Raw genomic sequence first — 16719 nt, 5'->3', positions numbered from 1 at the left:
TCGCCAAATGTTATGTACCTCATCACACATTTGATTACCTTAAATAATACCCTGAGACTGTTTCTTCATTTATACTTCTTTATTGCTCCATATAAACTGCCTGCCTCTCTCTCCCTCTCCTTTCCCTTCCATCCAGTTATGTTCCCTTGCATTCCACATTCTGCACGCCACAACAGGTGTCTGTGTAAGAGTGTGCGCAAAAATTAAATGTGTACAGGTGTTTAAATTGCAGATGAGAGGAGTAGCAATGCTGATATTTAATGCCGGCTCAAATTCTTGAAAGTGATCTACTGTGACACCACTGGCATAGATTTTAGTTGCAGCTTCATGAAAGTGATTTATGACCATTAATGGCATAGATTGTAGCCACAGCCTCTGGCAAGTGATTGACATGGACTGTTTACTGGCATAGATTGTGGCAGCAGCTTTATGAAAATGTTGTAACTTGTCTAAGTACGGTTAATGACATAATTTACTATATTTTTTTTTATTTGTTAGCTTGGAGAACAAATTATAACTCGTATGGCTCTTTAAGCCATTTTCCACACAAACAAATTGTCCCTTGAAATGCATCATTTTAACACAGTTTAAAAATGATATTTTCTCTGGGGTTGGAGGGAGATGGCCCACACCTACATCACCCACACTATATTATTGTAGCCTCCTTCATTACACTCAGTCACGCGCTAATTTTGGGATATATTTAGGCACCTCCACTAAAAACATTCACGATCATTGACTGACCGTGAAACATTCAGAATACTTATGTCCTATAGCCATTTACCCCCTGCTCCCACCCCCTTGCACCAAAAGATGCCTCTGCCAGTTGTTATAAAGCTCTACCCTCCCCCGATATGCCACTCTGCCCCTACGTATTGGTTACGGTAATCCTGTGCCCATCTTCTTTATTTCTACTACTTCCATATAAAACCACAGGGACATGCTCGAATTGCCCATTAACCCACCCTCCACTCCTCCATCCCCATCCCCTGGCTCCTCCTCCGCGCTATCGGCCCCTCCCACGCGCGATGTTACTTACGGGTTGTTGCTGCTCATAGTCAGTAGCAGGCTGCTGAGGAGTCGCACGTTAGAGTGCAGCCCGGCCGCTGCCATCTCCCGCACATGCTCTATAACATTCATGGCACGAGCTAGAGGAAGAGACAAGAAGGAAAACTAGAAACAGAGGACACCCTTATGCAGTACTACAGGCAAACAAACCCACCGCGCGTACACAGCGCATGCGCACAGGCCTTCAAAACCCTACCAGAGAAACTACACCGTCATAAAAATGAAAAGCGGGCTGTAGGGAGCGCACATCTTCCGTGTGTTTGTAAACGTAGCGGCCATATTAGAATGGTGCAGCCTTATTCTGGCAACAGAATTTCTATCGGCGATGTAAGTTAATTATGAAATAAAATGTATAACTGGCAGTTTTTTTATTGGCAATAGAGCGAGCAATCGTTTTATAAAAAGCGTAAAGTACATGTTTGGGAAAGCCTAAATATCAGGCGGCTGCGAAATTGAGTCGGCTTGTGGGAGGGAAGGCAGAGACCTCATCCTTCAATAGCATTCTAACTCGGCATGGGAGAGCTATAGCGCTCAGTCATTGCTAACGGATATTATGTCTTCCACTCAGTTCGATCAGCACCATGTGATGAAGAGGTTTTAGGGATTTCGAAAGCTTAAACACTCTACCATCTATGTATAATTCGTTGTTGGTTCATGGAAAAGGTATCCAACATTTTGTGTGATTTTAAAACTGGACTAACTTGCGTCACATGTTTTTGTACTGAAAAAAGTTTAAAACTTTTCATTTGTGGTTGTTTGTGCTTTCAAAGATTAGAGCCTGTCTAGTTAATTATGTTATTTTGCCCTCTGAGCTACTGGAAGACAAGGAGCCAAAACAATTGCACTTTTCAACCTTCCTCATGCTGTCTTGTTGGATACTGTGGTGTCACGTGCCCTGACGTAGTAGGTCACGTGACACGGGAAGGGGAGGAGAAAAATAAAGGAATCACCGGAACTGGCGGAGTGACGCCAGTCCGGGTTTAGGCAACCCAACGTGGAGTCGTGTGTTTAATTACAGCGCTGCGCCCTGTATGCTACGCGCCCGAGCAGGCCTCATCCGAGGGCCCACTTCACCTTCCTGCTGCCGCCTGCATCATCGGCGGCAGCCGACATCACACTGGCGACGAGGCGGTAGTGGATTGCGCACCCCCGGCATCAGAGGGAGCCGCCGCATCCACGGACCCACGCAACGTCGCGGATGCCGGTAAGCACCGTCCCCGGCTCCGCCCACGATCCGCGCACGATCCCACCGGCCGCACTCAAATCAGCGCTCGTCTCGCGCTAACAAAAAAAAAAAACATCCATACAACGGATCGAAAGGAAAGGCACAACCTGCTGCACCCGCACCCCAGGAGAGCCGCAGCACGCATCATCACACGTGGCCCGCGCGTGTCATACGCGGCCCGCTCCGAACTGCAGCGTTCCACGTGGGGTCACGTGCTGTCCCACTACAGTACCCCAGCAGCTATAACAAGCTCACCAGGGACACTCAGCCTCCAAGGACACCCGGTGGCGCAGCATGTCGAGCCCAAGCACCAGCCCTGCAAGGATCAGCACCAACCCATCAGCAAGGAGGAGCATCACCGATGAGCGCAGTGACCCTGCGCTGACGACTCTCATGCCCCCATTCGACCCGTTCACCAGTGGAGCTGCCATCAGGTGGGAGATATGGCTGCAGCAATTTGAGATGCACCTTGAGGCCAGGGACATCACCGTACCCAAAAAGATGCGCACCTTCCTCCTACTCAACGTGGGGTCAGCAGCCCTGCGCCTATTCAACGCCTTGCCAAACCGTGGGAGCGACATCGACTACGCAGCAGCGAGAGCCGCGCTCACCAACATGTTCAAGCCTGACCTCAATCCAGACTATGAGCGGTTCCATTTCTGTATGGCGAGACAACGCGAGAGAGAGACGGTGGACAAATTTCACGCTCGCCTTCGCGAAATGGCCGTGGGCTGTGAATTCCCAGACGAGGAATTCGCCATTCGCCTCCAGATCATCAATGGGATTTCTTCTGAAAAGCTAAGAAGAGCAATTCTATCAGAGAGGAACATGCGGTTATCAAGCATTCTCGAGACAGCGCGTCTCCGCGAACAGACAGAAGACCAAGTAGCAGTAATGGAAGCAGCCATCCAGAGACTGCCGTTAGACAGCCCCGGACCCGCAGAAGACGTAGCGGCCATCTCCAAGCAACAAAGCACGCGCCCAAAACAGAACCAGAGGCCTCACCCGTCACAAGGACGAGATCAAGCCTGCAAGTGGTGCGGAGGCCCATGGCATAAAGGTGAATCCTGCCCCGCCTAGGGATCCACATGCAGAAAATGCAATCGCCTTAACCATTATGCAGCCGTCTGCCTGAATCCGCCGAACAGGAATGACAAAGACTCAGGCCCACGCCCAGCACAGGAACAACGGAGAAAGTTCGCGCCCAGAGAATCTTCCCGCCAACAAGCGAGAAAAGGTAAAGCTAGAGCAGTCGATAAGTCCCAAAGATCCCCGAGCACGAGTGACAGCGACGACAGCGACAGCAGCTCATCCCCCGATAGGCGAAACAAAGGGAGGAAGAAAAAGGGGAGAAGACAAGTGCACCGAGTACACCTAATATCAGCAGTCAAATCAGGCCGATCACGCCAGAAGAAGAGACCATCGTGCACAGTCCTCTCCAACGGGGACCCGCTCAAAGTGGTAATTGACACCGGCGCAACAGTAAACGTTATGCCAGTGATGGCATTCAACAAACTTCACCCAAAACCAGAACTACACAAGAAGAAAGTCAGGCTGTATGCCTATGGGTCCAAGAGACCCCTCCCTGTGAGGGGGTCGTTCAAGTCAGACTTCGCACACAATAACACCATTTGCCGTGCAAGGATCTACGTCGTAGATGCCGGCTGCGAGACTCTATTAAGCTGCAGAACAGCAGAGAAACTGAAGCTGATACACTTCGCATTCGGCGTTCAACACGACGAACTTAACAACCTCCTAGGTCGACACAAGAAGCTGTTTCAGGGCATCGGGTGCCTAAAAGGAAGAACTATCAAACTCCACATAGACCCCACCGTTGAACCCAAGGCAGTACGTCACAGACGAATCCCATTTCACCTGAGAGGCGCTGTGGAGAAAGAACTAGCTAAGCTCGAAGAGGCAGGGATCATAGAGAGAACATCAGGCCCGACCCCGTGGGTCTCGCCAATGGTGGTAGCCCAGAAACCGAAACAGCCGAATGCGGTAAGAATATGCATTGATATGAGGCTTCCTAACGTAGCCATCGGCCGAGAACGCCATGTAACTCCCACCATTGACGAGCTCATCGTAGATCTCACCGGAGCGAGGGTATTCAGCAAACTCGACCTCCGTTCTGGATATCACCAGCTAAGACTATCCAAAGAATCACGATACATCACCACCTTTTCGTCCCACCTCGGCCTAATGAGGTACAAGCGACTAAACTTTGGAATATCGTCCGCCGCTGAGGTTTTCCAGCACGAGATCCGCAAAGTCATCACGGGGCTGGCAGGCACCACCAACATCAGTGATGATATCCTTGTGTACGCCTCAGACAAAGACGAACACCACCGACGTCTAGCAGCAGTCTTGAAAAGACTTGAAGAAGCAGGTTTGACACTCAATGCGGAAAAATGCGAGTTCAACAAAGATGAACTATGTTTCTTCGGCTACATTTTCAGCGCAGCAGGAGTATCCCCAGACCCATCTAAGGTACATGACATCAAGGACTTTAAGCCACCCCAGTCTGCCTCGGAAGTGAGAAGTTTCATGGGGATGGCTACCTATTGCGCACGCTTCATCCCCGATCTCGCCAGCATTGCGAGCCCTCTCAGGGAGCTAACCAAGAAGGACCAAAGATGGGAGTGGACCGAAGTACACCAACTGGCGTTTCAACAGATCAAAGACGCCCTGTCCGCCACCACGACCATGGCATTCTTCAACGTGGAGCGGCAGACTGAACTCCTCGTTGATGCCAGCCCAGTGGGCCTAGGAGCAGTGCTGACCCAAACCGACAGTGAGGGCAGAATATTCCCCATCGCGTTCGCCAGCAGAGCCCTCACGAAACCCGAACAGAACTACGCCCACATAGAAAAGGAATCCCTGGCCATACTGTGGGGGTGCCGCCACTTCAAGGTATACCTGTTAGGAAAGCAGGCAAAAGTCTTCTCCGACCACAAGCCCCTGATCCCGATATTCCGGGGTTCCGCCCCTCACCCTCCTGCCCGCATAGAGAAGTGGATGCTGCAGCTGCAGCCATACAACATTGAGGTGGAATATCGGCCAGGATCGGACAACCCGGCAGACTACCTGTCCCGCTATCCGCGACCCGCTACCGACAGCGAGCAACACCACGCGAGAGAAACAGACGAGCACGTCTGTCACGTGGTGGCCTGCGCCCGGCCGCGAGCCCTGACACCGCAGGAAGTAGTGCAAGAGACAAAAGAGGACATCATCCTGCAATACACAGCCTCCGCCATTCGATCAGGAAGCTGGAAAAACTATCTCATGTCAATGACCCACCGCACTGCGTCAGCTCAAACCAAACTCAGAGCCCTGTTTGGGATCAGACACGAACTCTCGATAGCACCGGAAGGGGTACTTCTGAAAGGGCACCGTATCATACTGCCAGAGTCCCTCGAAGAAAGGGCACTCAAATTAGCCCACAGCGGACATCAAGGGATTGTCAAGTCCACGGCGTACCTCAAGTCCCGAATGTGGATGCCAAACATGCACCAAAGAATAACAGAGCTTGTAGAGTCATGCGCAGCCTGCCAAGCGTCCAGGAGACCAGAGAACCCGGAACCGATCAGCAGTGTCCCACGAAGCTGCAAGCGATGGGACGCAGTCAGCATGGACCACTGCACCATTGCGGGCGAAGGATACCTGCTTGTAGTGATAGACGAATTTAGCAGGTACCCTGAAGTCGAGCATGTGACATCCACCAACGCCGAAACCACCATCCTCACGCTGGAGAAGATGTTTGCCACACATGGCATCCCGAGGAAAGTGAAAAGCGACAATGGACCATCATTCACCAGCCAAGAGCTGTGGGAGTTTTTCAAAGAAGTGAACGTAAAACATCAGCGCATTACACCAAGATGGCCTCAGGCAAATGGTGACGCGGAACGCTTCATGGGGTCGCTAAACAAAATCATCAGAATTGCCAAGGAGCAAGTGTCACGCTCGGCCGCCGATGGCGGCTGTGGAGACGCTGGCGATGGGGCGGCCATTGATTTGGCCATCACGCTGCCGACGTCCGCTTGCAGCGGTCTAGTTTCTTTCGCCCCGCCTCTATGGAGCCTATTTAGCGTCATCCAACCCGGAAGCCCGCGCGTTGCAACCCTCGCGTCAGGCTCCGGGTTGATACGCTGAAGTGTTTCCTTTCCGTGGCTCCTGCCGCCACATTTCCCCCTTGTGCATCGCTTCGCTTCCCTGGTACTTTCCTTCAGCTCCTGTTTTCTGTCCTCCTAGTCCTTCTCTTTGTTTTGTTTTCCTCTTCCTCGCGTATAGCTACTTGTGTCTTCTTCCATTGTGCCTGCTGGCTTCCGTATGTGCTTGGTCGCTCCGACCTTCCGATGCAGGCTCTCCTGCCTTGTTCTGTTTAGCGGACCTTCCAAGCTTCGCTACCGGCTTACCTCTGTCCTGTCCGGCAGTCCTGCCACATCCTTCTACAGAGACCTGCAAAAGAGGGGTTTTTTGTGCCTTCCGGGCTTTTTCCCCTACACCGGTTTACCCCGGTTCGGGGGCCCCCTTTGCCCCGAGTTCGAGGGGCAGGGTGGCTTCCTCTCGGGGTAGACCTTGTCATCAGTCCAGAGAGCAAGCTGTCTGGAAAAGGAGATTCGGAGCAGAATCGGAAGGGACATCTCAAAGTGAGCAGGAATGAGGTAAAGAAACACGGGGGACAGGAGGGAAGTCAGAAGAAGGTAAGAGTCCATCTGACAGATTGCAACGCCAGAAAGTAACTATGGCCACCCCTGAACAAGTACAAGAGTTAGTGGCCGCAGTCCAGACCTTGAACATCGAACTACAGAACGTTAAGGCTGATAATCTAACATTGAGACAATTGATCACTTCTCGTGAACCCAGGGATCATGATTTGCCTCACATGGCATTGTCTACTGGCAAGTTCGATGGGACCCCAAAGCGCCTCAAAGAATTTCTGGAAGCATGTTCGATGTATTTCACGTTCAGACCTAGTTTGTTTTCAACTGATCACACCAAGGTGGGGTTTATGGTTTCCAACATGACAGGGAACGCCTTAGCATGGGTCACTCCCTTGGTGTCAAACAATGATCCTGTGATAAATAATTACGGTGGATTTGTGAACTTATTGCGCCAGACCTTTGAGCAAGCTGAGATTACTCATGTGGCAGCAGAAGAGCTATTGGACGTTCACCAGGGTTCCAGCGACCTTTTGACGTACATATCCACCTTTAAGCGTTTGGCTTCCACCGCAGGATGGCCCGAACAGGCACACTATACTGTATTCCGTCGTGGACTCAAGGAGGAGATAAAGGACGAACTGGCAAGAATAGCTCGTCCCACAACACTGTCGGATTTATTCTCCATTGTCACCCAGATTGACTACCGCTTGAGCGAACGCAAGGCAGAAAGAAAGAAGTCTAAGTTCCCTGTCTCCCTGCCTCAAGGCACCCATTCTTTACCTTCTCTAGCTCACTCCAGCAACAAAGAAGAACCTATGCAAGTAGGGTCTACCAGAACCCCTTTGTCATCAGAAGAGAGAAGACGCCGTAGGGAATTGGGGCTTTGTATGTATTGTGGCTCGGATTCCCACCTGCTTCGAAATTGTCCAGAAGTACCGCCGAGACGGTCGGGAAACGAACGACCTCGGAACTAAAGGGGACGAGTGAACGAGGTCGAACTATTAGTCCCTATCTTACAGTGACGGTGGCTTCTCACCCAACCACGCTGGACTCACGTCTTATGGCAGTTCCCATCCAATTGACTACCTCGAAGGAGGTCCTTACCACCATGGCCCTGTTGGATTGTGGCGCTGCAGGAGTGTTTATGGATACTATGTGGGCACACAAACAAGGGCTCACGCTTATACAAAGGGAAGAAGTCCAGAAGGTGGAAGGAGTCGATGGATCCCCGCTTTCATCAGGTCCTATCACCCACTCCACAGAAATCATGACGGTTCGCATCTTTCACCATTCGGAACAGCTACAGTTCGACTTAATCCGAGCAGCGCATTTCCCAATAATTCTTGGAATTTCCTGGCTGAGGATGCATAATCCGCTTATAGATTGGACACAGAACACTTTGGCCTTCACTTCCTCGTATTGTAAACAAAATTGTGGTAACCATTCCGCAGAAGAGCCGGTACAGGTCCTTACTCCTCTACAGGAAGGGGTAAACGAGATTTGCAAGGTTCCTCAGGATTTGGCCGAATTCTCAAACCTCTTCAAGGACAACTCAGTTTTCGAACTACCCCCACATCGGCCGGAAGACTGTGCCATCGAGTTGCTGCCTGATGCCCTGGTGCCATTCAGTCGCATGTTCTCCTTGTCTCTTATGGAAAAGAGGACCCTTCGCAAATATTTGGATTCTCACTTAGTTAATGGCCTTATTCGACATTCCAAATCCCCGGCCGGTGCCTCTCTCTTCTTCATACCTAAGAAGGACTCATCGGAGCTAAGACCCTGTATAGATTACCGTGGCCTGAACAAGGTCACGGTTCGAGACCGATACCCGATGCCCTTGATAGCAGACATATTGGAAGCAGTCCAGGGTTCCACAATATTTTCCAAGCTGGACCTCCGTAGTGCCTATCATCTCCTACGAATTAGGAATGGGGATGAATGGAAGACTGCCTTTCGGACCCCGTTTGGCCATTCGGCCTGGTAAACGCACCCGCTGTTTTCCAGCGCTTTATGGATCGCATGTTTTCCGATCTGTTGTATTGTAGTGTCATAATATATTTGGATGACATCTTGGTGTTTTCAAAGACCAACACTGAACATGTGTGGCACCTTCAGACAGTATTCCAGCGGTTACGGTCGCAACAGTTATTAGTCAAGCTTGAGAAATGCCTCTTCTACCAGCCTTCTATTCCATACTTAGGATACATTCTCTCTCAGGAAGGGGTCACTATGGATCCAAGGAAGGTATCTGCCATCTTGGATTGGCCAGTTCCAGCATCCCTCAAGGACGTCCAACGGTTTCTGGGGTTAGCCAATTTCTATAGAAAATTTATCAATCACTTCTCTCAGATTGTGCTTCCCATCACCGCCCTCCTGAAGAAGGATGCCAAGCCTTTCTTTTGGTCTGAATCGGCCAATCACGCCTTTATGGATCTGAAAGGAAGATTTTGTTCAGCGCCGATCCTGTCTCAACCTGATCAGGATCAGCCTTTCATTGTTGAGGCCGACGCTTCGGCCAACGCTTTGGGAGCGGTTCTCCTTCAACTTAAGAATGGCAAGGAACATCCTATCGCCTATCTCTCTAAAACCCTTTCAACTAGTCAAAGAAATTACTCGGTAATAGAAAAGGAACTTTTAGCTCTCAAGGTCGCTTGTGAAGAATGGAGACACCTACTTCAAGGCGGTACCCATCCTTTTGTGTTACGCACTGACCATAAAAACCTGAAGGTACTCGGAAGTATGGATTGTGTCAACTCCAGGCAGGCCCGGTGGGCACATTTCTTTAGCCAGTATGATTTCAGAATAACATATATACCAGGCACTCAGAATCGCCTGGCCGATGCCTTATCCAGAAGTCAGTCTTCCGAGTACCTCATACATCCTGTCGGTAACCCTCTGTTTCCCCGAAACAGGATTGTGGGAATAGTTTCTTCCTTTCTGCAAGAAATCAAGATGGTAACCAGACCGGACTTAGTCACCTCAGTACCCGGGAGTCTGCGTCCACAGATCAGTTGGTCGAAAGGACTTTTGCTAGTGGGACAACGTTTATATGTTCCCTCCAAGACCCTACAGCGGAAGGTCCTGGGCTGGGGCCATAACCACGTGACCGCTGGACATAGAGGAGTTAAAGGAACCACGGAATTGATCTCTCCTTCATTCTTTTGGCCATCGCTCTCTCAGGATGTGAGGCATCACTGCAGGACATGTATGGTGTGCGCACAAAATAAGTCTACAACCTACAAACCATATGGGTTACTGACACAACCGGAATTACCCGACAGACTGTGGTCACAAATCTCTACAGACTTCATTGTAGACTTGCCCGTATCCCAGGGGTCGACTTGTCTCATGGTTACCATAGACACATTTACTAAATTGGCGCATTTTTCTGCATTGCCGGGAATACCGTCGGCCACCCAGATGTCGGAAGTTTTTCTTAAGGACATATTCAGACTCCATGGTCTTCCCGATAAGATCATCTCTGACAGAGGTACTCAATATACATCTCGATTTTGGGGAGCCCTGTGCCATCGACTAGGGATAGAAAGGGCCTTATCGTCTGGCTTTCACCCCCAGACCAATGGTCAGACGGAGCGACTTAACGCCTCCCTCGAACAATACCTTAGGTGTTATATCAACAAGAATCAGGACAATTGGGTTGACCTTCTGCCCACTGCAGAATTCGCATACAACAACGCAGTGCATTCGGCGACGAATCTTAGCCCTTTTTTCTGTTCCTATGGGTTTCACCCTCGTGGTATACTTCCTGTAGTTTCCTCACCCTCAAACATACCTACTATTGAATCTACCTTGGACCACATAACTGCAGCACATTCTACTGCTCAACGGAGTTTGACTTCCGCTAGGCATAAGTATAAGGTTTCTTCTGATCGGTCTCGCTTGCCCTGCCCTGATTGGAAGGAGGGTGATCGAGTTTGGTTATCAACCCGATTCTTGCCCAGATGGGTGCATTCGACTAAATTGACCCCCCGATTTGTAGGACCCTATAAGATCATCAAGAAGATCAATCCGGTTGCTTATAAATTACAGCTTCCTAAGTCCCTGCACCGGGTACACCCAGTCTTCCACTCCTCCCTCCTTCGACCTGTTGATCCCCATGTTTCAGTTAAGAAGGCTTCTGGATTGTCGAGTAAAGCCAAGGCCCTGCCCGAAGAATATGAGGTATCCGCTATCCGGGATTCCAGATATCGCAAGGGCAGGTTGGAATACCTGGTTTCCTGGAAGAACTACTCCAGTTCGGAGGACTCTTGGGAGCCTAACTCCTATATTCGTGCCCCCAGGCTGGTCAGGTGTTTTCACCGGGCTCATCCGGGTAAGCCCGGGGGGTTCGGCCTTGGAGGGGGGCATAATGTCACGCTCGGCCACCGATGGCGGCTGTGGAGATGCTGGCGATGGGGCGGCCATTGATTTGGCCATCACGCTGCCGACGTCCGCTTGCAGCGGTCTAGTTTCTTTCGCCCCGCCTCTATGGAGCCTATTTAGCGTCATCCAACCCGGAAGCCCGCGCGTTGCAACCCTCGCGTCAGGCTCCGGGTTGATACGCTGAAGTGTTTCCTTTCCGTGGCTCCTGCCGCCACATTTCCCCCTTGTGCATCGCTTCGCTTCCCTGGTACTTTCCTTCAGCTCCTGTTTTCTGTCCTCCTAGTCCTTCTCTTTGTTTTGTTTTCCTCTTCCTCGCGTATAGCTACTTGTGTCTTCTTCCATTGTGCCTGCTGGCTTCCGTATGTGCTTGGTCGCTCTGACCTTCCGATGCAGGCTCTCCTGCCTTGTTCTGTTTAGCGGACCTTCCAAGCTTCGCTACCGGCTTACCTCTGTCCTGTCCGGCAGTCCTGCCACATCCTTCTACAGAGACCTGCAAAAGAGGGGTTTTTTGTGCCTTCCGGGCTTTTTCCCCTACACCGGTTTACCCCGGTTCGGGGGCCCCCTTTGCCCCGAGTTCGAGGGGCAGGGTGGCTTCCTCTCGGGGTAGACCTTGTCATCAGTCCAGAGAGCAAGCTGTCTGGAAAAGGAGATTCGGAGCAGAATCGGAAGGGACATCTCAAAGTGAGCAGGAAGGAGGTAAATAAACACGGGGGACAGGAGGGAAGTCAGAAGAAGGTAAGAGTCCATCTGACAGCAAGGGCACCCCTGGCTGAAGGCAGTGTATCGGTTCCTAAGAACGCACCGGCAAACCCCGCACTCAGCCACTGGGATCAGCCCAGCAGCCCTCATGTTCGGAGTACCGATACAGGCAGAACTCCCTTTACATACCCACTGGATTGCACCAGAGCCAGACATCCCAGAAATGGACGCAAGGCGGAGGAAGCACAACGAGCAAGAAAGCATCACCAGACGAGCGTGCCATCGAGAACTAAACCCAGGAGACACGGTTCTCGTCAAGAACCGAGCACCGCCGAAGAAGATGTCCCTCAACTTTGAAGTTCGCCCGTGGACAGTCCAGACCGCCAATCATAGCATGGTCACTGCCACCCGAGGAGGGGAGACCGTGACCAGGAATGTGTCCCACTTCAGGAAGGTACCCCCGGAAATGTGGGAAGAACACCCACCATCTCCGAGAGAAAAGACAACCAACACGCCCCAAAGACGCGTACCACTGAGTAGCGGAAATGCGCCGGAAGAAACGGATAGACCACACCCGGAAGAGGCGGAGACTGGAGCAGAGACCACCACAGAAGGCCCGCTCAGAGAAAGGAACACCCGTTACAGCCTGAGAGAGAAGCCCAAGCCATCATCTCGCCTTCAAGGATATGTCGTGGACGGAGTATACCGTCAAAGAACTGGTGCAGAAAGACGGTAATCCAAGCTAAAATGTTTTCTATTGATATCTGTGAAATTGCCTCCGGAATCACCGGAACTGGCGGAGTGACGCCAGTCCGGGTTTAGGCAACCCAACGTGGAGTCGTGTGTTTAATTACAGCGCTGCGCCCTGTATGCTACGCGCCCGAGCAGGCCTCATCCGAGGGCCCACTTCACCTTCCTGCTGCCGCCTGCATCATCGGCGGCAGCCGACATCACAGATACCATGCCAACTGAGTCTACATTTCACAAGATGCACTTTTGGTAGTTCCAGAAGAACTTAAACTGCAATATAAACTTTTGAATATTCCGGATTTGTTACATACATGCAAACATTCCGATAGACCTATGAGGGAGATTTTGTTTAAGAAATCGGGAGACTTTATTTTCCCCATAGGAATATATTGGCACCGGAATTATTTTAGGTGGGAGAACGTGAAAATAGCTATATTTTTCAATGAAAAGTCGGGAGTCTCCCGCCTAAATCGGGAGGGTTGGCATGTATGTTGTTATGCTGGATACTGCATCTCTCAACCATACATGCCAACATTCAGATGCACCGGGGAGGGAGATTTCCACAGAGAAATCTGGAGATGCATATTTCCCCATAGAAATGCATGGGGGCTAAAGTTATTTTAGGCGGGAGACTGTGAAAAATAGCAATATTTTTCACCTAAAAATCGAGAGTTTCCCGCCTAAATCGGGAGGGTTGACATGTCTGCTCAACACTGTACTGTACTGAATTCTATGTCAAGACCGAAGGTTCAGGTTCTGTGTTAAGACCGGAGGCTCGGATTATGCTTACTCTCTGCTGATTACATAGCTCTGTTGAAGATTCCCACCATAGTGTGTAAATCCCCAATACTAGCAATCTCTTCACCCCTACCTGATTCAAAATCATATGTTGTCCTTTAGCGTATAATCTGAGATAAAGATTGGAGGGGTATCTACTAGTTGGGTCAAACCCTCATTATTTTTAGGTAATTGGCCCTCCTCCCTGGTAAAGTCGAAGATCACGTCTTCCCCAAATAGAGGTTGAGAGAGATCAATCTCTATCCCTGCATTTTTCATTTCTACAGAGCAGTCCTGCGCGCACTGCAGCAGCTCCTCCTCCTCCTCCGCCCCTGGTAGGGGCAAAGGGAGAGCCGCAGCCCGCGCCAGACTAGCCCTGCGAGTACTCACTGCATGAAAAAAATCAGCACCATGTTCTTTTCTAATAGCAGGCATCTTGTTTCTCTTCATGACCAGTTACTATTCCCTTTATACCAGTACACAAAGTCAATAAACTCCAAACCAAACAATGCACGTACTCACCGTACACCCGAACAGCCAAACAGCCGTATCACTTGGAGTCCTCACTTCGAGGGCACGCGCACAGGTGCACATAGGACTCAGTGATGAGGCTGAACAGACGTCGGGTGGGTGGGGCCAGCAGTAAACCGTAACGCAGTATGTGGAATCTATAAGCAGAAAGAACAGAATACCGTCAGTAATACTTGAGACGGGTCATGCCCTATACGGCAAGAAACATTCACAGCAAGAAACATTCCCGGCAAGAAACTTAACACTTGCCTTTGGCAACCAAAGTCCACTGCAATAATAGCAAAGTTCGTGTTAGTTCCGTCTGCTTACATACAGCAGTGCTTCCTCTTGCGCATACAGGACCTGAAGCCCCTCACCGACTCCAAAACACATAAATCCACAGCAAGCGAGCTCCTTCACCGCACCTCTGCCCCAGCCAAACAGCCGTATCACTTGGAGTCCTCACTTCGAGTGCGCACACACAGGTGTGCATAGGGCCTAGTAATAAGGCTGAACAGACGTCGGGTGGGCGGGGCCAGCAGTAAACCGTAACGTAGTATGTGTAATCTTTGGCAACCAAACGAAGTCCACTGCAATAATAGCAAAGTTCATGTTAGTTTCGCCTGCTTATATACAGCAGTGCTTCATCTTGCGCATACAGGACCTGAAGCCCCTCACCGACTCCAAAACACGTAAGTCCACAGCAAGCGAGTTCCTTCACTGCACCTCTGCCCCAGCCAAACAGCCGAATCACTTGGAGTTCTTACTTCAAGTGCTCCTTTTATGAGCTTGGGCCATGACACATCTTAATAGGGCAATACACGTGGGAGGGACACATCCCCCTTAAAGGGGAAACACATGTGGGAGGGTCACTACACAACACATGTAACAGTTACAACACATATTAAAAAAAAAATATTTCACAAAACGACAACGACATTTTCCAGAATAAAGTCCTTTTTTTGTGTAGTTCCTTTTATATATGTCCATGCAAAAGAACATGGGACACTTTAACCAATCACGTCACACTATGCTCCTTATCTTCCTCCACCTTCCTAAGTCCTTCCTCTTTCTTTGCTGCTCGGGCAGCCAGATAAGTACTTTTAATTTATTAGGGATGTTGAATGTCTTGACGGATAAAAGTGTTTAAAGTAAATTATATATGGGAAATGCATGCACGCGCGAAACGTAGTGATTACTTGGCGGAACATATGCGCAATCATTAGGGAGTTATAAACTGTGAAGCGAACCCGCCACAGGGCCTAAGGCTCTGGCGGGTGCAACGTCCTCCTCGTCGGAGAAGGGGCACTGCTGTCAGGAAACGACACTGAGCGTGACGGGGCCCTGTGTGGATCCGGCACTCAGTAGTCATAGTACGTGCAGAGAAGGAGCAAGTTAGCAAGGTCCACAAGGCAACAGGTAGATTGTGACGACCAAGGTCAGATCAGTATCGGGGAACACGTGGCGGCACAACATAGCATAACCTTCTCTGAGATGGCACAAGAATCAGCAGAAAATATCACAAGCATGCCACCTAGTGGCCAATAAAAATACAGACAAAGAACAAGTCGGTGGAGGAGATTCCCCTGATATCATACAAAGAGGCAGCAGCTGTCGTTGCCGAGAGCGCTAAGCACGACTATACAGGCACTGACCCAAGTTAAACTGATATATCGATTAGCCCAGACCCACTTAGGTGCAACTGTGAGACGGGAGCAGTCCCAAAATACCTGCAAAGAAACCACCAGCATTAAAATGCACAGCTCCAGTGAACGATATGTGGAGCCCCATACCAGCAGGCAGTGGACAGCGTCCAACAAAGGCCGCGCAGTACAGTGTGTACTGGGATCAGGTTTGGAGGAAATATCACAAGGTAGGAGCTTGGTGGAAGACCTTATTACTTTCTCCCAGGGAATGTAGGCTCTAAGGCGAGAAGCCCCAGAGAGTTACCGAGAGGGGCAAGAGGGAATAAAAAAGGCCCAAAAATGTCTGCAGCAACCGAACTCCCCCGGCACAGCACGAAAGAAGAAAAGGTGGTAAAAGGAGAGTGAGGTCATGGGAGATGAGAGGCACGGGATACAGAGAAGATGAGTCCTATTCAGAGGATGTAGAGGAGGAGGAATGGGACTAGATGTCTGAGGAAAGCTCAGAAGAGCGTAATACATTCTCCCCAAGCCATGCTGACAAGCGTAAGGGTGCCAAGAAAAGAAAAAGACAGAGAGAGGAAGAGGAAATGGGCATGGTATTCGACCCAGACTCCCTCATACAAGCCAGGTCGGCAGAGTGGGAGCCCCCCGCCAAGATTGGTAATTATATAAAAAAGAGAATCCGTAGCTCCCTGTCTAAAGAAGCCAGGAGCAAATTACAGACATGCTACAGGCCCCAGGTGCCAGAGAACATGGCGGAAACACCAGAAATCGAGGAAAAGATGATGTCATTCATGGGGTGCTAGGGCAGGGACATCAAGAAGGGAATAGATAGATCCTGGAGGTCAAATAGAAATAAAGAAATAAAAGCCAGGATACATTCCTAGATGTTCTTGGTCTTTTGGCAAACATTTGGCAGATGGCAGAGGAAGTTAGACAACCAGAACAAAAAGTAGACCCAGAAATCTTAGCAGGCTGAGCGCAAAGAACAATATGC

General features: G+C 50.2%; 1 protein-coding gene across 2 annotated transcripts in view; it reads right to left on the bottom strand.

The window, feature by feature from the left end:
- ANAPC7 (anaphase promoting complex subunit 7) overlaps positions 1-16719 on the bottom strand; it is a 588909-nt gene that overhangs the window by 468120 nt on the left and 104070 nt on the right. The window contains exon 1 of one of the 2 annotated variants that reach the window (XM_069619554.1): positions 1040-1238. The exons of the other annotated variant lie outside the window; for it this stretch is intronic. Within the exon in view, the coding sequence (XP_069475655.1) occupies positions 1040-1140 (101 nt within the window). The 5' untranslated portion in view covers positions 1141-1238. Of the gene's footprint in view, positions 1-1039; positions 1239-16719 lie in introns of those variants that run through there. 2 annotated transcript variants of the gene reach the window in all.

Source organism: Ambystoma mexicanum, chromosome 10, assembly GCF_040938575.1.
Source record: "Ambystoma mexicanum isolate Mex_15411 chromosome 10, UKY_AmexF1_1, whole genome shotgun sequence".
Taxonomy (NCBI): Eukaryota; Metazoa; Chordata; class Amphibia; order Caudata; family Ambystomatidae; genus Ambystoma; species Ambystoma mexicanum.
Note: the sequence above shows the minus strand (reverse complement) of the source record. Positions and strands in the feature narration are given on the sequence as shown.